The sequence below is a fragment of the Lynx rufus genome, unplaced genomic scaffold (genome assembly GCF_022079265.1).
Source record: "Lynx rufus isolate CCGP_SWC_20201006 ecotype Redwood Valley unplaced genomic scaffold, mLynRuf1.p SCAF_3, whole genome shotgun sequence".
Classification (NCBI taxonomy): Eukaryota; Metazoa; Chordata; class Mammalia; order Carnivora; family Felidae; genus Lynx; species Lynx rufus.
In genome coordinates this window covers 6,591,740-6,613,314 of record NW_025814845.1, presented here as the reverse complement: position 1 = coordinate 6,613,314, position 21,575 = coordinate 6,591,740, and the positions used below count along the sequence as shown (strand labels likewise).

The following is a 21,575-nucleotide window of genomic DNA, read 5'->3' as shown; positions in this document are numbered from 1 at the left end:
AGGCTTCCTCACCCTGCGGCCCTTCTGGAAAGTTCACTGGATGTATCAGCAGTGCACATAAATTTCCAAGAAATCAGGTTAGTTTAACCCGGAAGTTACTAAACCTAAAACCCCTGTTTCCGCACCCCAACGCACACACATACACCTGCACACCCAGAAACGTAATTCAACATCCACGGAAACTGATGAGGTTCAAAACTGAAAACTCCACTCGGTTCTTAGCCCTGTGAAGGATATCGGCCCCCCTGTTCTATGGCAAGGAGAGGCGACACTCAGGTTGTATCACTGACTTCTAAGGACACACACACTACGTGTTGCTGGGACTGGAACCGAGATGCCGTGAGCCTCGTCAGCGTCCACAAGTGTGGCCGTGACAGTGTCTGCTGTGGCAGGAGCCAGGTGACCCGCGGACACACGTAGGCTGGAGCGTCCTCGCTCCCTCTTAGTTGTATGCTTGACCTTTTTAAACAAATGATATAAAACCTGAATTTTGTTAAATAGTAGCATTTTTGTTCTAAAAGTAATGTCTTGGTTGTGGAAAAAATTAAAAACGAAACCAAGCAGGGGCACCTGGGTGGCTCAGTTAAGTCTCCAACTCTTAATTTCAGCTAAGGTCATGATCTCATGGTTTGTGGCATCGATCCCCTCAAACGAAGCCTGCTTGGGATTCTCTCCCTCTTTCTCTGCCCCTCTCCACTTGCACTTTCTCTCTCTCTCTCTCTCTCTCTCTCCCCCACGCCTCTCAAAAAATAAATAAACATTTTAAAAAACAGGAGGCAAAGATGGAAAAAAAAAAACCAAACCACTCGTAAGCCCACAAGTCAGATATGTTATTACTTTGATACACAATTCCTCCAGACTTTTCTTTTTACGTACATATAAAACTCATATGCCATATTTCATGAAATCTAAGATGCTATTGACTATAAAATGCATCATCATTACTTTATATACTAAGAAAGAAAAAACTGAGAGTATGACACTCATCATAGTCTCACCAGAGGCATGAATCCATCATATCCACTTGTTGCTTTGAAATGAAAGGGATTGATGATTTCCTCCCACCGCTAGCTGTGTGCCTGGGAATCCACCACATAATCCTTTGAAAAATAGCTCAGGAACAAGATGGAACAGCCTCACTTGCTCTGGGATATCTTCCTTTCTTGTCTCACACGGAACTTGGTGGTTACTTTGCAAGAAAAGATGAAATCACAGGTATTTTTCCTCCAACACAGTATCTGCCTCCCTGATACGTCAGGTATTTCTTGCTGCCAGGTTCCTGGGACTTTCTGAATACACACTACCTCTGTTTTATTGCCAAATCATGATTGCAATCTTTGAAAAGACACTTTAAATGATGTTTCAAATCAAAGCACACAGAATCCATGATGCACATCATTCACAGCAGTATCAGTAGTTAGAAACGAGAACACATGACGATAACTATAGCCTAACTGCCACTTGATCAGTAGCAATTTTAAGATACTTTCTGGGGTGCCAGCGTGACTCAACAGGTTAAGCAGCTGACTCTTGATTTCGGCTCAGGTCACGATCTCACAGTTTGGGAGATGGAGCCTCGAGTCGGGCTCCGCACTGACAGTGTGGAGCCTGCTTGGGATTCTCTTTCTTTCTCTCACTCTGTCTCTCTCTCTCAAAATAAATAAATACACTTGAAAAAAAAAGATACTTTCTAATTCCAGAGGTGTTAAAACACGGGAGGCAAAAGTGTGCCTTTGAATTAATGAAATAGGTAGATAGATTTTTTACGAAAATGAGATTTTACGTATCTACATTTTTATACTCTTAAAATATTACGTATTTATGGAATATTTCTTACAATCAAAAGAATAGAGAGCTTTTATATATACATATATAAAATATATGTACATACATATGATATATACAAGTATATAATAAGATAATATACATAGTATGTAAGTATGGATATATGTATATACATATGCTCTAAGATTATATATATAATGTATATGTGTGTATATACATATATATGATGTATGTACCTATGCTATAAAGAATTTTTTTAATTTGTTTAATGTTTATTTATTTTTGAGAGAGAGAGAAAGCCCAGGTGGGAAGGAGGAGAGAGAGGGGGACAGAGGATCCAAAGTGGGCTCCATGCTGACAGCAATGAGCCCAATGTGGGTCTCGAACTCACAAACTGCGAGACCATGACCTGAGCCAAAGTCAGACACTCAACCGACTAAGCCACCCAGGCGCCCCATGAATGGGTTTGTTTATGTATTTATGTATGTATGTATGTATTTTCGAACGAGAGAGTGTGCGCGCAAGTGAAGGAGGGGCAGAGAGAGGGAGAGAGAGAATCTTAAGCAGACTCCATTGACAGAATTGTTCTTTAAAATCTCATTTACTCACCCTTCAGCTTGAGACACAGAATCATAAATACCAACACCTCCTGGAAGTTCCCAGCATGCCCACAAGGTTACCATGACCATTATAAATACAAGTTTATCATTTTACTACATGCGCATACGACCCTAAACAACATTGCAAGTTGTGAACATTTTTACACTTTACATAAAGAGAATATTTTTTTTTTAATGTTTATTTATTTTTGAGAGGGAGAGAGAGACAGCGTGTCAGCGGGGGAGAGCCAGAGAGAGGGGGAGACACGAATCCGAAGCAGGCTCCAGGCTCCAAGCTGTCAGCACAGAGCCCGACGCGGGGCTCGAACCCACAGACCGCGAGATCATGACCCGAACTGAGGTCGGCCGCTCAACCGACTAAGCCACCCAGGCGCCCCTCACACCGTGTTTTAAAAGTCATCTCCAGTAACGGGTGTGGCTCCAGTTGGCTCATTTTCACCACCGTGTAGGATTCCAGTGAAAGACTTGACCACAATGTACTAAAGCCATTTAGTTGCCTGTTACTGGTCTTTGTGTCATTCCTGGGTTAAACAATGCTTCCATGAGCATTCTATGAATATTTTGTGGGCAGACCTTCCCAAAGTTACTCATATCTGTGTACGCATAGAAAATTACATTTACCGCAGGGGCAGAATTCTGAAGTAAGAAGGACGAGGCTGGTTGCTGCCTGGGGAGACCATCAGCCTGTGAACCAGAGGACCAGCTCAGACCGACAACTTTGACGGCCAGATGAGCGTACCCCCATTTTCCACTTCAAGACATGCCCAGCTTTCGGCCCCAGGGGCACAGCCGCTAACCTCTAAGGTAAGCATGTTTTCAGCTTTGCGAGGTAAGGTCCAAGTGTTTCCCAAACAGGTTTACCACCTGTCCTCCTGTTGTACGCTTCCCTCTCTTGACCTTTTAGTTGAGGACTTCGTGATTTTTGCCTATTTGGTGGAGGTAAAATATCTCACCGGGGTTTTTATTTGCACTGGTTTCCAGAAGGTGGAAGGAGTATCTTTCCATGGGTTTATTTTCCGTCTCATTTCCTCTTCTGAGAAATGCCTGTTCATGCCTTTTGTCCATCTTCTCATTCGGTTCTTTGTGTTTCGCTTATGGATTTGTGAGAGTTCTTCATATATTTTTATATAAAGATACAAACATAGGATGCCTGGGTGGCTCAGTCAGTTAAGCATCCGACTTCAGCTCAGGTCATGATCTCACGGTTCATGAGTTCAAGCCCCACGTCGGACTCTGTGCTGACTGCTCAGAGCCTGGCGCCTGCTTCGGATTCTGTGTCTCCCTCTTGCTCTCTCTGTCTCTGTCTCTCTCTCTCTGCCCTTCCTCTGCTCGTGTTCTGTCTCTCTCTCTCAAAAATAAGTGAACATTAAAAAAATTTTTTAAGATGTAAATATATAGTTCTAGTACTGGAGGCAATAATCTTTGTGTATATGTGTCACAAATATCACACTCTCAAACACACACACACACACACAAACACACGTGCACATATTGTGTAGATTATCTTTTCATTTCTTTGCACTACTTTTGGTGAACGGTTTTTAATTTTAATGTCACTGAATATAAGTTTCATTTTGTAGCTAGCTATTGTCTTGAGATTCGAGATCAAATAGCTATTCTTCTACAAGTTTTATGTTTTGCGTCTCACATTGGGGGTGTGGAGAGGAAAGCAAGGGCTGTGTTCGTGTGAGATCCAGGCAAGCCAAGTACCCAAAGAAATCTGGCCAAGTTCTCCCAGTCTAAAGCCAGAAGGTATCTTGCTGAAAACAGCTCTCTACCAATCAGTCTTTTGAGTTCCACTTCTCCAGTGTGGACTGGCAGCCCTCACATCCTGGGGTCCTCTAACCACTGCCCTGGGGATGCCCTTCACCGCTCTCGTCCCTCGGATCCCCTAAGACCTGTATCACACACCTTCATCATATTTTGACAAAGCCCCGGTAACATTCTGAGAAATTTCTTCTGTAAGAACACAAAGGACCAACTGTCAGGTCAGACTCATCATAAATGGGAGCTCTCGCCCAGCGTCAAGGGTTGTAACAACGTCAAGCACACGCATAGCTGCTGGGCACAACTCAAGCATGGAGATCTGGGCCAGGACACGCACATACCCATGTTGGCATATAAGGTCTCTAAAAACTACCTGTAGCTCCATCGCTTACACAGAAGGAAGACGTTTCAGTCATGGCACATCCCTCCCCAGATGGCGACACAGCCTGTGTGACATTTTCCAAGGAGCTATGCCCATAAATCACAAATTCCAAGGGGTGGGGTCGTTTGCTGTGTTGTTGCTACAAGCGATCCTGGAGGGCCCAGGTACATCCCGCTAAAAGCATTCTGTGAGTATCAAGTCTCTAGCAAAAGCCATCACTTGTTTGCCTGGAAATTTCTAGCTCCAGGTCACCTAATCCCTTTCTCAGGGCATCTCTCAGTATCGGATTAAAGGCCTGATGGTAATCATATTCTTCGTATTACATTATAGCAAATCATTTTATTTTTTGATTTTATTTATAAATTTAAGTTAGTTAACATACCGTGAAATATTGGTCTCAGGAGTAGAATTCAGTGGTTCATCACTGACATATAACACCCTGTGCTCATCCCAAGTGCCCTTCGAATGCCCATCCCCCATCCAGCTCATTCCCCACCCACCCCCACCCCCATTAACCCTCAGTTTGTTCTCTGTATTGAAGAGGCTCTTACGGTTTGCCTCCCTCTGTTTTTACCTTATTGTTTCCTTCTATTCATCTGTGTTCACCTGTTTTGTTTCTGAAATTCCACATGAGTGAAATCATACTATATTTATCTCTTTCTGCCTTATTTCGCTTAGCATAATACACTCTAGTTCCATCGACATTGTTGCAAATGGCAAGATTCCATTCTTTTTGATCGCCAAGTAATATTTCGTTGTGTATATAGACCACATCTTCTTTTTTTTTTTTTTCTTTTTTAGAGAGAGAATCCCAAGTAGGCTCTACGCTATCAGCATGAGACAAACTCATGAACTGTGAGATCATGACCTGAGTCGAAATCAAGAGTTAGACACTTAGGGGCGCCTGGGTGGCGCAGTCGGTTAAGCGTCCGACATCAGCCAGGTCACGATCTCGCGGTCCGTGAGTTCGAGCCCCGCGTCGGGCTCTGGGCTGATGGCTCGGAGCCTGGAGCCTGTTTCCGATTCTGTGTCTCCCTCTCTCTCTGCCCCTCCCCCGTTCATGCTCTGTCTCTCTCTGTCCCAAAAATAAATAAAAAACGTTGAAAAAAAATTAAAAAAAAAAAAAAAGAGTTAGACACTTAGCCGACTGAGCCACCAGGGGTGGGGGGGAGGGAGGGGGGTCCCGATACCACATCAGTCGATGGACATTTGGGCTCTTTCCATAATTTGGCAACTGTCCATAGCGCTGCTATAAACATTGGGGTGCATGTGCCTCTTTGAGTCAGCATTTTGGTATCCTTTGGATAAATACCCAGTAGTGCAATTGCTGGGTCCCCGGGTAGTTCTATTTTTAATTTTTTGAGGAACCTCCATACTGTTTTCCAGAGTGGCTGCACCAGTTTGCATTCCCACCAGCAGTATAGAAAATCATTTTAGACCTGTTTCATCACGGTCCAGTCGGATATGAGAACCCACATCAGTTATTGTAATAAATCATTTAATATAGGGAACTGGCTTTGACTAACAAGCTCAAGAGGGAATCACACAGACGTAACACAGAGTAACTTCAGAAAGCAACCATCACCCCAGCGTGGCTTGGGGGAACGCAAAGACAAGACTGAGTGTGGCAGGAGACGGAGGGGAAGCCCTGCAGAGCTCAGGGACTCAGACTCAGCAGCAAGGCTGTCTGGGTGGTGCTGGCATGCCCGACACAGGACAGGGGGGCTCGTTCCAGGAGACTGAGGAAAAATCGGACACTGAAGCCAACGGTGACCCATCAGCTGCCACCGCTGTGGCGAAGAAACGTTGCAAGGGTAGAGGGAGCCAACAGGAAGCAGCAAATCCCTTCCCCGGCTTCAGCCTCAGTCTCTTTTTAGTGCCTCCAGCTGACAGACGGTGGAGAGCCAGCCGCCCAGGGAGAAACCAGGGCTGCAGACGGCCGGTCCCGATGCCACGAAGCAGCATCGAGAGGCGTGGCTCCGGGATGAAGAAACAGTAGCTTAGTAATTGGCACACGCCACACTCCTGACGACTCACCCCCCACACCCTGCTCTGCACCCAGGAACAACGGGCGGCTTGTACATTTCCCTCGTTCTCCAGCAAGCTCAGCAATGCACTTGACGTCTGCTTGCACTTGACGTCTGCAATCCCGGTATGTAATTCAACTAGCATCTGGGCGTTTCGTTGCAGTAGGGCCTTGCTAAATTCCTTCTGTGCCATGGTTCCTAAAGCGGAAACTCCAAATACATTTTTCAAAGCCTCTGCAGAAGTCTGTGTCCTCATTGACTCAGTTTATATCTCCTGACGGATCAGCCTCTCCGCTCACTTTTAATAAATGTGTTTCCTATGACCACTCGCGGAATCCATGCAATGCTTTTTTTTGTCATCTTTTCAAAATGAGTTTATCATCAAAACTCAGAGTTGTTTTTATTTGCGGAAACCAATTTGTCAGTCTTCCGCAAGCCTTACTTGAAATAGTCAACAGTTTTTCAACCGAAAAGAAGTATTCAACAAGACCTGCCTTTTCCTATTTTTGGCTCACGCGTCCCTGTTTGCCCTCAGACACCGTTGTTCATTTCACCCCCGTCATTGTGGGGGCCCTCTGGTCCTTTAAAAAATTCTTTCCCCAGTAAACACGATTGGCGTTTAAAAGGATACACTTAGCTGTTTCGGGTTCTTGAAATTAAAAAAAAGCAAATCTAACCTTTAAGTGAAATCCATGTCTCAATAAATGTGTCCCCCCTCCAATCCCCGGAACCCTACTTCCTTCCGGCCTGAATCTAGACTGACTGCAGAGTCGTAGCTTAGACAGAAGATACCACTGCATTGCCTTTGTGTACTTCACTAAGAATCCTTTCTGACCTACAAGAAGCACGTGTCTCCAGCCCAGGTCACCTGCACTTGTGCAGGGATTTCTCCAAAGCCTCCTCGAGCTTATTCCTTTGACAGTTCCCAGGACAGCTCAGGCCCATCTGTTCATCTGACATTCCATGAAGTCCACGTGCTACCACGACATCCTGTTTTTGCCCTTCCTGTTCCTCGCCACACTTACTCAGACAGAATGACAGTTCGCTGTAATTCTTTGACATAAATCTCCCCAGTGAGCTTTCTCCCCCACCCTACACCCCTTTCTCTGAAAGCACAGCCTTCTGGCCCTTTCCCTTTCAAAGCCCGGTCCAAAATATCTCATAATGGAAATAAACATCTCCAAGTTGGGCCTCAGAAGATGATTTAACAACAACAAAAGAAACTGAAATATGTTATTTGTGTTAAAAAGCTAGGGGAAGAGCTGTGTAACTGAGGATGATGGAGAACTAACCCGTTTACAGAGCAGGCATCCCAATGCAGTGGCCATGCTCTGGATGACCTTGAATAAACCACTTGGCTCCTCTGAGTCTCAGGTTCCTCATCTGTAACTAGAAATTCTGATTCCTGTCCCACCAGTCTCATTGTGCTGTATGAGGATCAAATGAGACCATACACTCAATAAATATTTGCCAAGGGCCTATGATGTGCCAGACCCCCCCCGCCCCCCCCCCCCCCGCCTCCAGGCACTGGGGATGCGACAGGGAGTCATTTAAAACACTGTGTTTAGGTCACTGAAGGTAAGGGAACTATCCAGACTTCATCAAGATAAAAAGCTTCCGCACAGTAAAACAATCAACAAAACGAAAAGGCAGCCTATGGGATGGGAGAAGATATTCCCAAATGACACATCCGATAAAGGGTTAGTATCCAAAATCTATAAAGAACTTATCTAACTCAACACCCAAAACACAAACAACCCAGTAAAGAAATGGGCAGAAGACATGAATATATATATATATATATACACATATATATATATAAACACACACACACGTATATATGAATATTACTCAGCCATCAAAGAGAATGAAATTTTGCCATTTGCAATGACATGGATAGAGCTAGAATGTATTATGCTAAGCAAAATAAGCCAGAGAAAGGTAAATTCCACATGATTTCACTCATATGTGGAATTTAAGAAACAAACAGATGAACATACGGAAAGTGGGGGGAAAGAAGAGGGAAACAAATCACAAGACTCTTAACTATAGAGAACAAACCCAGATTTGATGGAGGGACATTGGGTGGAGGATGGTCTAGATGGGTGATGGGCATTCAGGAGGGCACTTGTTGGGATGAGCACTGGGTGTTGTATGGAAGTGATGAATCACTGAATTCTCCTCCTAAACGCAATATTGCATTGTATGACAACTAACTAAAATTTAAATTTAAAAAAAAAGGAAAGGAAAGAAAAACAAACAAACAAACAAACAAACAAACATTGTGTTTATGAGATTCATCCCCGTGGCTGCCTGTGGCTGTAGACTGGTGATTTTCATTGCTGCATAGAATCCTATTCTGGGATTACATCATACGTGATTTATCCATGATATTCTGAATGGGCATTTGAGTGGTTTCCAGGTTTTTGGAAACTAGAACACGAGGCTATGGACATTCTGGTACATGTCTTTGGAGAACGTACCTGCACATTTCTGTTGGGTCAACTCCCTTTCAGTCTTTTTCATTAGGTCAGAGAGAGAGGCTCAGGTTGACGCCTGTACGTTGTATTGTCTCTCCAGCACACGACGAGCCGCTCCTGTAAGAGAGCCAACCTCAGGCCCCCAGTCTTCGGCATCCCATTCTACCCAGCTAGTTTACTAATGCTGTTTTATTGGCATTCCATGGTTTTTCAGATTATACTTGGCAAGAGGTTCCCAGTGCCCCATTTATTTACATACTTATATCCAAATACATGCTCTTTCTACAAAGGTTCTTTTGAAAATAAATCTTTTTCAAGTTTATTTTTTTAAATTTTTTTAAATGTTTATTTATTTTTGAGAGAGAGACAGAGCATGAGTGGGGGAGGGGCAGAGAGAGAGGGAGACACAGAACCCGAAGCAGGCTCCAGGCTGTGAGCTGTCAGCACAGAGCCCGGTACGGGGCTCGAACTCACGAACTGTGAGATCATGACCTGAGCTGAAGTCAGACGCTTGCTGACTGAGCCACCCAGGCGCCCCGTTTCAAGTTTAAAAAGTAGTCATTTGGGGCGCCTGGGTGGCGCAGTCGGTTAAGCGTCCGACTTCAGCCAGGTCACGATCTCGCGGTCCGTGAGTTCGAGCCCCGCGTCGGGCTCTGGGCTGACGGCTCAGAGCCTGGAGCCTGTTTCCGATTCTGTGTCTCTCTGCCCCTCCCCCGTTCATGCTCTGTCTCTCTCTGTCCCAAAAATAAATAAACGTTGAAAAAAAAAATTAAAAAAAAAAAAAAGTAGTCATTTAGGGGCACCTGGGTGGCTCAGTCGGTTAATCATCTGACTCTTGACTTGGGTTCACGTCATGATCTCACGGTTTGTGAGTTTGAGTCCCCTGATAGGCTCTGCACCTGTAGCATGGAGCCTGCTTGGGATTCTTTCTCCCTCTCTTTGCCCCTCCCCAGCTCTCTCTCTTAAAATAAATGAATAAACCAAAAAAAAGAGTTTTTAAAAGTAGTCATTTAAATAAATCTATTAAGCAACTAATGATGACAGGTGGCTACAGATGGTAAAAAAAAAATGTGAAAAGGTATCAAATACTGTAATGTAGGAAACGCTATTCTAAAAAAGCCACACTTTCGAATGAAATATCTTTGTTAATCATCGCTGGGTGGCAGTTTGCCCAGATGAGTTGCTCTAATTAAAGACAAAGTGCTTAGGGGCGCCTGGGTGGCGCAGTCGGTTAAGCGTCCGACTTCAGCCAGGTCACGATCTCGCGGTCCGTGAGTTCGAGCCCCGCGTCGGGCTCTGGGCTGATGGCTCAGAGCCTGGAGCCTGTTTCCGATTCTGTGTCTCCCTCTCTCTCTGCCCCTCCCCCGTTCATGCTCTGTCTCTCTCTGTCCCAAAAATAAATAAACGTGGAAAAAAAAAATTAAAGACAAAGTGCTCAGGTCAGGTGTCCCAGCAAATCATTCCAAAGTACTGGGTTTCCTCGTTTCCAGGAGGGAAAGGTCACAACACGTACGGGTGGGAGGGGAGCAGAAGGACTCCGAACTAAAGCAATACGTGAGCTGAGCTTGGCAGGTGGAGGACAGTATCTTTGAAAAAAAAAAAAAAAAAGTACATTTTCCTGCTTCCGTGTTCTTTGCCAACTTTGTGGGTCAGTGGGATCTCCACCATAGGGAATAGGGCAGACGGCGGGTAGGTGGAAGAAACAGGAGCCAAGGTTGGAGGGTTTCGTGGGAACATCACGGCAGACATAAGAAATAAGAAATATTGGGGGAAATAAGGCCGGAGAGCACCCTCAGTGATCAACGCCTCCACCGGACGCCGTCACCCTTGACCTCGGTGTCACTGACAACTTGAGTACCTGTGAAGTCTTGACTAATTTCCCCAATCTGTGACTACGGCTCTTTCCAACTCATATCCCTGATACGCATGCTCCAGCACGCATCTTACTCTTCCAGAACTTCTAAGCCGTCGATCTTAAATCTATCCATCACCTTCCTCGTGTCGTCATTTTGCCCTGATCCAGCTTCGACTCCTTGGCTCCGAGCCTGAAATCCCCAGCTGTCTTGTTCTCTGTTCACGGCCCCGCAACACCCGAACCTCGGGAAGCCCAACTGTTTACCAGTCTACCTGTTTGGTTTTTTTTCTTTTCATTCTTTGGCTTTTGGGTTTGTTTTGTTTTGTTTTGTTTTACCCAGAGCCGGGGAATGTAGCTGGACAGAAGGACACATCCGTGCTAACCGGTCACACTTTCGGTGTAGGCATGTGAGTCCCAAAGACTCCCTCAATCCTGCCCAGCTGTTCTACCTTACCCTGGAATCTTCCTTCCCCGTTGTCCAAAATGACTATTTCTCACCTTCTCTCCCCTGCTCACACTCAGTCTCTCTCTCTCTCAAAAATAAATAAACATTAAAAAAAATAATGAAAAAAACAAAACAAAACCAACCACTTCAATGATGGGCAAAGGAGGAGACCGGACCCATCTCCAAAGAAGATACTCAGATGGCTAATAAGCATATGAAAACAAGCTCAATGTCCCTAATCACTGGGGAAATGAGAATCAAAACCACAGTGAAATGCCACCTCTTGCCCATTAGCATGGCTACTAGCAAAAACAACACAACACAACAAGAAACAAGTGTTGCCAACAATGTGGAGAAACTGGAACCGTGGCCACTGTGGATGGGAATGTGAAATGGTGCGGCCCTTATGGAAAACAGCATTGGGATTCCTCAAAAAATTAAACACAAGTTACCATATGATCCAGTTACCATATGATCTTTTGGGTGTATACCCAAAAGAACTGAAACCAGGGTCTTGAAGAGACGTTTGTAAGCCCATGTTTATATCAGCAGTATTCACAATGGTGCCAATGTATAGAAGCAACCCAAGTGTCCACTGAGGGATGAATGAATTGTTTAATATGGGGTATATATGCACACAATGGGGTATTATTCAGTCTTAACAAAGAAAAGAAATTCTGACATATGCTACAACATGGATGAAACATGAGGCCATTATGCTAATGAAATAAGCCAGTGAAATATGCTAGTGAAATAAGCCAGTCGCCAAAGGACAAATAGTGAAGGATTCCGTTTACAGGAAGAAATGAATGCAGTCAAATGCGTAGAGACAGAAAGTAGAATGGAGGCTACCGAGGAATGGGAGCTAATTTCACGAGTACAGTTCAACGAGCTTCAGTTCTGCAAGAAGAATGCATTCTGCAGATGGATGGGGGTCATGGTCCCACAGCAACGTAAATGTACGGAAATGCCACTGAGCTGCAAACGTCAAAATGGTTAAGGTGGTAAATTGTATGTTATAATCATTTCACCATGACTTTTTAAAAGAAATCAGTAAAAGGAACATACTCCTGTGGTACTTGGCTGGTTCAGTCAGTGGAGCAGGTGACTCTAGATCTTGGGGTCGTAAGTTCGAGCCCCACATTGGATGTAGAGGTTACTTCAAAATAAAACCCATTAAAAAACATACTACCAGAACAGATGCCAAACCTGGCTTTCCCCTCCATCTCTTCTTCTATCTCTAGCACCGCCTAAGGGACTCACTAGCTTCTAGCTGCTCTCCCCAATTCTCCATTCGCCGCCGCCTGAATCTTTTGGTTGCAGAACAGCCAGATGCAACTCATATTCAGTTAGCTCTGGGCCTCCGATCTTCCTGTGGCTTCCAATCATGCTTAGAATAAAGGTCACCCCCTTGACTGTGGCTTATAAAGTTCTGTGCTGTCTGGTCTCTGACCACTCTGCCCCTCCCCCCTCACTCTGGCCACAGGAGTGTCGTGTCCGGGGCCTTGAGCTCACCGACTCTCCCCACCATGTGCCCGGGCACTAGTTTTTCCCTCTAAAAATCTCTTCCTCCATATCTCTTTCGGCTTCGAATCTCACACCCAATGACTGAGCTGAAGTCGGATGCCCAACCAACTGAGCCACCCAGGCGGCCCCGAAGATTTTGTATTTTTTAATTTTTTAAACATTTGTTTATTTTTTGAGAGACACAGATAGAGCATGAGCGGGAAGGGGCAGAGAGAGAGGGAGACACAGAATCCGAAGCAGGATCCAGGCTCCGGCTGTCAGCACAGAGCCCGACGCGGGGCTCGAACCCACGAACCGTGAGATCGTGGACCTGAGCCGAAGCTGGATGCTTAACCGACTGAGCCACCCCAGCGCCCCAGAAGACTTTGTATTTTACAAGCATCTCAGACTCGACCAAGCAGCAGCACATAACATCTTCCTCTTTAACTACTCAGACCTGCTCCTGTGACTTAACCTCCCCACTCCTCAGATTATCACCATCATCACCCACCGCCCGACAACCCAAATGAGAAAAAAAAAAAACCTGATGGACAAGATGGGTTCGTTTTAATGCCTGAACTTTCCGATGTTTAGGGCGAAATATCCCCAATTAGTGTCCTGAAGAAATTGGTTTCCGAAGAAACAGAAAAACCTTCCTACCGCACCATTTAAACACACTGAGAGCGTGTGCTCTATATGACCACCCATCAGGAGCCTGGAGCCAGCACTCTGGAGAGGCAGCCCGCGGAGCCAGCACAGAGGATGGAGGGGCTGTTAGGCCAGGAGGTGTCTGGGCTCTCCCCACTGCAACCACTTCGATTCTGAAACCGGTCCGTGTACGTCCCTCCAGGCTCCAACCTTCCCCTGGCCTGGAGTGGGAAAGTCTCCAGTGGGGGGTCCCGAACGCGTCTGCGTGAGTTTTTAAAATGGAACACCCCCGCTACTACATCACGGACAACGTGAGGCTCTGGAAACAGAAAACTAGGAGCAAAGACATCCCGTTTGTGAAGCCAACATTTTCTTCCTGCCTAAGCTGTTTATCCCGGCTCGTCTCTACACGGGTACGCCACACATCCCTCAGGGGCGCCCGCTAGGTGGCGCCCGTCCTCCACTGTACCCGGGCGGGTTCGGGAGTCCGCCCAGGGCTTTTTCACCAGGAGAGGTGATCTCCAGTCCTGACTTTTTACAGGTAGGAAAACGAAGTTCCAAAGTATCTTTCGTGAGATCGTATCACCGCATCCCAGAGCCGCGAGCAAACACAGGTCCCCCTATTTCTGAACCCAACCAACTTCCATCACCTGGCTGTCTCCCTCTACGCACGGTTTAGTTTGTTGATTATAATGATAATGCTGTGTTTCTTTCTTTGTATACAACAAGGTTTAGGTTCAGATGTGCAGGCCTTAGCGTCCTTTATTTCCAAATGCCCGGAACAGAAAAAATCGTTAGACTTGCCTGCCTGGATTCTTTCTTTGATTTCCTTAAGTTCTGAGCTCCTTTTCTGATGAATGAGTAGCACAGAAATCCGTAGGGAGGGCCATGGAAAACGTTTAATGAGAATAAATGTGAAGGTTTGAGAAGACAACGGTTAGGGTAGAAAACCCAACCAGATTGGCTTTTGACAAAGTCAGAACTGAATCCTGATTTCGCCACTTTTAAACCCCGTCTCAGTTTACTAACCTATAAAATGGGGATAACAATGTTTTCTACTAACCACACGTCCACGGTTGTGTAGGTTAAATAACACAATAGGCCATGACTGCTGGTACACGTTGGTAAACAACACTTGTTTAAATGTAAAACTCCCTTGGTCCACAGTAAAGCTGCTGTCTTCGGACTGATACACCCGGACCACGTTTGTGAAAAGCCCTGACGCGGGAGGCCAGGAGCTGAGGTCTGCTGGCAGGAAAGCGGCATAGAGCTTGGGGCTTGGGGTGCTGCGGGTGTTTCAAGTGCCCTCAGAAGCCTGGGGGAGGTGGAGGTGGACAAGTGCGGGTGGAGACAGGCGGTCAGTCCCCGGCGCAGCCTCTACCTAGACCTGGCTCCGCGGGCCTGCGCGCTTCCCCCCTCCCGCCTGCTCGCCAGTTCGCGCCGTTCCACATTGGCCTCGTAGGGCACCAGATACAAGCCCTCGTTTTGAAGGATTGGAGACCTTGGCCTAGAGAAAGCAGGTGACTTCAGTCAAGGTCATCGGCGTCTGAGGGCCGAGTCCCGCGTGGCCTCCCACTCCCTCGGGCCACTCCGGGCACAGAAGGCGGTCTCTTCCCCCGGAAACCGAGGCCGGCCAAGGGCGCAGGTGGAGGGCGGCAGGGGCGCGCCCCCGGTGGCCCCGCGGGAAAATGCCGGCGGACTCAGGTCCGGGGGAGCGCCGGGACGTGCGCGTCAGCTTTCGGTGCGCGCGGGAGAGCCGGGTCCCCCCTCCCCGGCCCCCACGTCTCCCGCACCCCCCTCCCACCCTGCGCCCGCGGCCCGCGCAGGCTTCGCCGCCCAGCAGCGCTGCGGAGCAGTGCAGTGCCCGGGGCGGGAGGGCGCAGCTGGGCAGGGGGCGCGCAAGAACCGAACTGCGGAGGAGGGAGCGGAGAGCGGGGTGGGAGGGGGGGGAAGAAGGAGGGGAGGACTAGGAGAGAGCCGGGCGAGGGGCCGGGGGGGAAGGCTCGGGCGCGGAGCTCCCCGGCCGCCTCCTCGAAGGCTGGCCGGCTGCCGGGGCTCCCGGCTCCGCCGATCCGCGGGGCCGGCCCAGGCCAGAGCGCGGCGCCGACGGAAGGTCAGGCGCGGTCAGGCAGCCGCGGGGTTCCAGGAGCTCGCGGCCGCGCCCGGGGCCCACCGCCCTCCGAGCTCCGGAAGCGGGGCCCTGCGCCCGCGCGGACGCGCCCCTTCCCCGCCGACCCGCGGCCCTTACGCGCGCTGACCTGCGGAGCCTTGGCCACACGCCCCCACTCACCGGCCTGGACTCTGCACGTATCCCGGGCAACCTCAGCCTACTACTACGTCTGCTCACCGTCCCCCAAAGCCTTTTCACCCGCCTGCCAACGCCTTACCAGGAGCAGCTTCTAGTTGTAGCTCGAGACCGGTGTACTTTTACCCACCTCCCGGCCCAGCCTGCAGCCACTCACCAGACCTTCAGGTCCTCAGCCGCCGCAGTTGCCCGGAGATGACACGAGTCTCTGTCGCTTTCGCCTGCTGAAGTCTCGGAATGCGGCCACTTTCCTGCGCTCCGGGCACGCACGAAAAACGGACAACTCAGAATCACCGAACTGCCTCTTTAACGCCTTGTCAGCCTCTGCCGTAGACTGGCAAAGGGCAGATCCTGCTCTGATTTGGGTTTCTTTAAAAATAAATAAATAAATACGTGTGAGGGGCAAGGAAATAGTAGTTACTATTTTCAAGCAAGTGTTGGTGCAGCCCCCAAACTTACCCTGATACTAGGTCATTCGACCTCCAAAACATCTCGGTTGCCTGTGGGTGCGGAACTCTATTGTTTGTCCACGCCAAGTCCTGACCCCACAAACGCATAGCTGTTCTGGGACGCACAGTTCACACCTGCCCATCTCTCACCTTCTGGGCGACCTGTGTCAATGTCCTCCAGGATGCGCTCCCCAGAGAATAACAGGATGGTGGGGGAGGGAGGTCATTTACAGAGTAAATAAAGGTCAGCGGGAGGGAGGAAAGGACACGCTTTCTTTTGAAACCTCACGAGCATCCTGTTCTGTTCCCCTCCCGGCCTGAAGAGCGTCCGTTCCTTACACTGGCCAGATGCTAACACCAAATTCAAGCACCTTTCCCTTAAAAGTGATGTAATCCTAAAGAGCTGTAAAGGGCAATGATGTCTTCAAGTGCGAATTTTTCACCCAAGTACACTAACGGATCTGCACCGCCGTGTGTGGGATGCAACAAAGCATCATGTAGCTAAAGTGCTGGAAAAATGTAGACACGGCAAAGCCCTCCCAAACGTACACCCTGAGCCCGAAAATTATGAATAGTGCATGTATTTCACACTGCGGTGCACAAGAAGAAACAGCAAGAACAGGGGGAAATGTTATTTATTTTAGTGACACCAACACCACCAATCCCAGCATTTACTAAACCAAAATCACGGTTCTTTAAACATACTCAGTGGTTCAAATTGTGTCTCTGGCATTGTTACACCTTCGGTAAAATTATGGAAGACAGTAACATATGTCACTTGAGCAAATTTTTTTATTTAAAAATAAATAACGTAAATAAGTAACAAATGTTTTCATGCCACGATATTTGTGTTTCTTAGCTTGGTTCCTTCTGTTATGTAAAACAGTCCAGGACTTACTTTTTTAAAGAGAATTTCATGTCGTCAAGATCATTGCCACAGTAATATCTATACAGTCCTTTAAGCAAGCACATATCTTTTCTAATCTCATTCAACTCACAAGTAAAAGAATATGTAAAGAACAAATGGAAAGATTTTTTTTTCCTCCTCCATCCTGGTGCAAAATGTAACAAGCTCCAATTAGGTTCAGTATTAACCGTCCAGGGAAATGACCGCGCGATTTCCAGACACTCTCCCAAAGATGCCTTCTCATTTCTCGCCTGACTTTAGTCCTCTAACTGAACCACCTTTTTTTTTTTTTTTTGATTTCTCTACAGTAATCGAATCAATAAAGTAAGGTGTAGAAGGAAAAACAATATTTCTAATGATTTTAATTAACTGATTATTTCAGCGGAAAGAATTAGCAATGAGGAAGCCACGAATCTGTAACATAGAGGTTTTTTAAAAAAGCAGCAGCAGAATCCTGTCCTTCTCTTTGGACCTTCCTAGAGAACGGAAAACTGCGCGCGCGATTTACCGAACTGCGTTATTTTGGATTTCCCCCCTCCCCACGCTCCCACCGCCAGATCTCGACTATTAAATAGCGTGTTCCATAAGAGCGCTGGAATGGGCGGATCCTTCCGCAGCGGTAAGACACGTGGCTTCTCGGACAGAGTGTGTGGGTGGGTGAGCCTCCCAGTCGCCGGAGGATGCTTCGAGGACCGGGGCTTGGGAGGAAAGGGGTTAAGTCAGACCCTGACTTTCTCGGCGCAACGTGCCCAGTTTTGTCTGTTAAAGTCAACGTCGCCCAGCTGGAGCCAGCCAATAGGCGGCCGGGAGGGCCCGGGACGGCCCAGTGAAGGGGCGTGGCGCGAGGCTGTCACTCAGCGGTGAGGAATGACACCCGGGCGGGAGGGGGGGATACGGTGGAACGCCGGGGAAGGAAAGAGAGAAGAAACAGATAAAACCAGAGCAGGGGGTAAAAAGGTGCCCCGCGCCTCTCGGAATCCAGAGGCCGCCGTCGTCGCCGCCGCCGCTGGGGGTGGGCTCCGGAAGAGCCCGACCAACGGGGAGGGAAAGGACGGGCCAGCAGCGAAATCCTGCAGCCCGGGAAGAGACCGAGGCGCAAAGAAAAAAGTGACTCGGGCCGTGCGCCCCGGAGGCGCCCAGAAGGGGACTGCGGCCGCGGCGGGGGCCCCGCCGATCCGCCCTCCGCATCCTCGGAGGGGGCAGACCCCGGCCCGCCCCTAAGGGCGCGAGGCGATGAGATAAGCCAGCTGAGCTGCGAAAGGAGAGCGTCTGGCGCTGGATTGGGGGGGAGGGGGGTCTCCGCGCGGGGTGGGCCTCGGAAGTGGGGGTGAGGGTCGGCGCTGATCCCGGGCCAGAGGGGGGCGGGGGCTGCTGGGCCGCGCAGGAGTGGGCTGCAGGGGCCTCGCGCGCCCGGCTCACTCGCGCTGCGGCGGCCCGCGCGCTCCGTCCAGCTCGGAGCTGCCCCGCGCCCCAGCCGCCCGGCCGGCCGGCCGCTCCGGCCCGCGGCGCAGATGGCTGTGCGCGGCGCCAACACCTTGACGCCCTTCTCCATCCAGGCAATCCTCAACAAGAAAGAGGAGCGCGGCGGGCTGCCCGCGCCAGAGGGGCGCCCGGTGCCCGGGGGCACCGCGGTGCCAGTGGCTGAGGCTCCCGCTGTCTGCTGCTGGCGACTCTTCGGGGAGACAGACGCGGGCGCTCTGGGGGGCGCGGAGGACTCTCTGCTGGCGTCGCCGGCGGGGACCAGAACGGCTGCAGGGCGGACCGCGGAGAGCCTGGTTGCTTGGGACTCGGACTCGGCGCTGAGCGAGGAGAACGAGGGCGGGCGGCGCTGTGCGGACGCGCCGGGGGCCAGCGGGGCCGGCCGCGCAGGGGGGACGCTGGGCCTCGGCCAGCCGGTCTGCGAGCTGCCCGCCGCCAAGGACCTGGAGGAGGAAGCCGCAGGCCGGAGCGACAGCGAGATGTCGGCCAGCGTCTCAGGTCTGCCTGGGCTTCGCGGGGAAGGGGGCCGGGCCGGGCGGAGTGGGGGGGGGGGGGAGGTCGGGCGAGGAGGGCAAACACGCCGAGTGGGGTGGGCCTGCTGTGTGCACCCTGCGCTCTGGGGCCCCGTGGCTGGTCGGGGACCGAAGCTATTGGCGCTGGCGCGGACTGCTCTGATCCTCCGGGAACTGAGCCCGAGAGAGAACCGAGAAACTCCGCAGGGCTCTGCGTCCTGCGGTGAGGCCTGAGAGGTCCAGGGACAAATGTGCCCTAGCCGGGGCTAGGAAAAAAACGCCGCGCCCTGGCTTTAAGTGCGTCGCCAGTGCTTCGGCCGTGTCTGGGTCCAGATCCCCCGAATCAGCGGCAGGGAAGAGCCGGGGCCCAGAGACCTCGGGTAGCCAGTGCCCTGGCCCCTGGCCCATAAAGCAGAAACGCCCAGGGCCCGGCCCTCAGCTCAAGGATGGGTGGTGAGGGCGACCCCTAAGTGGTACCGAGGTCGTCCATCCGCCCAGCCTGGGCTTTGGGGGGTGGGGGGGGGGGCTTATTTACCTCTCCCAGACCCCAGGGTCAGGAGAGCTGGGAAGGGCGGAGGAGCGAAGACCTTGGCCACAAACCCTGCAGCTAGCTGAAGACAGAAGGGCTTGGTGTGGGTCACCCCAAAGGTAGCAGGGAGAGGGACAGCCTCAGCTAGGGCTGGCAGGTCATTTGGTCGGAAAGACCCCCGTTCCCACCCCTGTCGGCCGACGCCAATGTAGGCCTCACGCTGGCTCCAAGTAAACAGTGTTTGCCAGAGGCCGGAGCTCTGGACCTCTCTGTTAGGGGGCTGTGTGGAGATCCAGGAGGAAGCTGAGGAGCTGGCGTCGTTTTGGGGTTCAGGGACTCCAAGCGGGGGCACCTCCCTCTCTTCACCCTCGGTCCCTAGCCCTCCCCTCATTTCCTTGCAATAAGAGAGAGAGAGAGAAGCCCACCAAGGCTTTGGAGCAGCCTGTTGCCACGGCCGCCGCAGAATTCCGGGTGCTTGGGGGTAGGTGGGTGGGTGGGTTAGGTCCCGAATACTTCTGTCCCGGGGATTCGGGCCCCCACCATCCCCTTGTGTGCAGTGGACGCCTGTGTGCTGCGACTGTGTGTGTAAGCGTGAGTGCGGGGAGGCCGGGGAACCCAGGGAGGGGAGTAGTCTAGAACCCTAGGGCTCAGCGCCGAGAGCGGAGGAGGTGCTCGGGCCCCAGTGCCCCACGATCCCGAGGGGAGCCTGGGGCCCAGAGAAGGCGGGGAACTGGATGTTGGCCACGCAGCGTGGATGAGCAGGCTGAGTGCGTTTCCCTCGCAGGACAGGCCTAAATGCGAGAAACTATGGGACAGGGTTCCGAGACTGATTGCCGGGGACCCGCGGCTTACACACCCACCCCAAGCGTTCTTAGGGGATCAAAGTGTACTTCCGTACCCTACCCCAGCCCCACGGTCGAGGCCCGACCTCGCTTCTCTGCGGCGCTGACGGTCTGTTGTTTCTGTTCCCCCTGGGATCCGCAGGCGACCGCAGCCCGAGGGCCGAGGACGACGCTGTGGGCCCCGGAAGCGCACGCGTCCCGGCGCTGTGCGGCAGAGGCGGCGGCGGCGGTGGCGGCGGACCGGCGGGCGGCGCGGAGGAGGAGGAGGAGCCCGCGGCGCCCAAGCCGCGCAAGAAACGCTCGCGGGCCGCCTTCTCCCACGCGCAGGTCTTCGAGCTGGAGCGCCGCTTCAACCACCAGCGCTACCTGTCCGGGCCGGAGCGCGCCGACCTGGCCGCGTCGCTGAAGCTCACCGAGACGCAAGTGAAGATCTGGTTCCAGAACCGTCGCTACAAGACCAAGCGCCGGCAGATGGCCGCCGACCTGCTGGCGTCAGCGCCCGCCGCCAAGAAGGTGGCGGTGAAAGTGCTCGTACGCGACGACCAGAGACAGTACTTGCCCGGCGAGGTGCTGCGGCCACCCTCGCTGCTGCCGCTGCAGCCCTCCTACTATTACCCTTACTACTGCCTCCCCGGCTGGGCACTCTCCACGTGTGCAGCCGCCGCGGGCACCCAGTGAGCCGGCCTGGGGCGAGGCAGCAAATGATCCCTGCGCCCCAGTTCCGGACGGCCGCGGACGGCTGTGCAGGTTGTGCTCTGCACAAGGGCGCCCCGCGGAGGGGGCAAGTGGAGGATGAAATCCAGCCTGGGCTCAGACTTCCAGGAGTGCGCCCTGGCAGCGGGACTGAGTCTGTCCAGAGAGGGCGCCTTTTTCTAATGCGAACAGAGGCACCCTATGGCCTAGGGGCCTTGCTCCCCCGTCGCCCGCCTGGAAGCTCTGGGACATTATTTATTATCACAACAAAGTTGGATGTGGATTGTACCTGCCAGGAGACCACGTTTCCCTGGAGCGGAAAGAACTCCTGGAGATCACTTAGC

At 50.8% G+C, this 21,575-nt stretch overlaps 1 protein-coding gene across 1 annotated transcript; it reads left to right on the top strand.

Annotated features, from left to right (window-relative positions):
* Positions 1 to 18,687: 18,687 nt before the first annotated feature.
* On the top strand, positions 18,688 to 21,216 carry NKX3-2 (NK3 homeobox 2). The gene is made up of 2 exons (XM_047090697.1): positions 18,688 to 19,153; positions 20,681 to 21,216. The coding sequence occupies exons 1-2, from the start codon at positions 18,688 to 18,690 to the stop codon at positions 21,214 to 21,216; spliced, it is 1,002 nt and encodes a 333-aa protein (XP_046946653.1).
* The last annotated feature ends 359 nt before the right edge of the window (positions 21,217 to 21,575 follow it).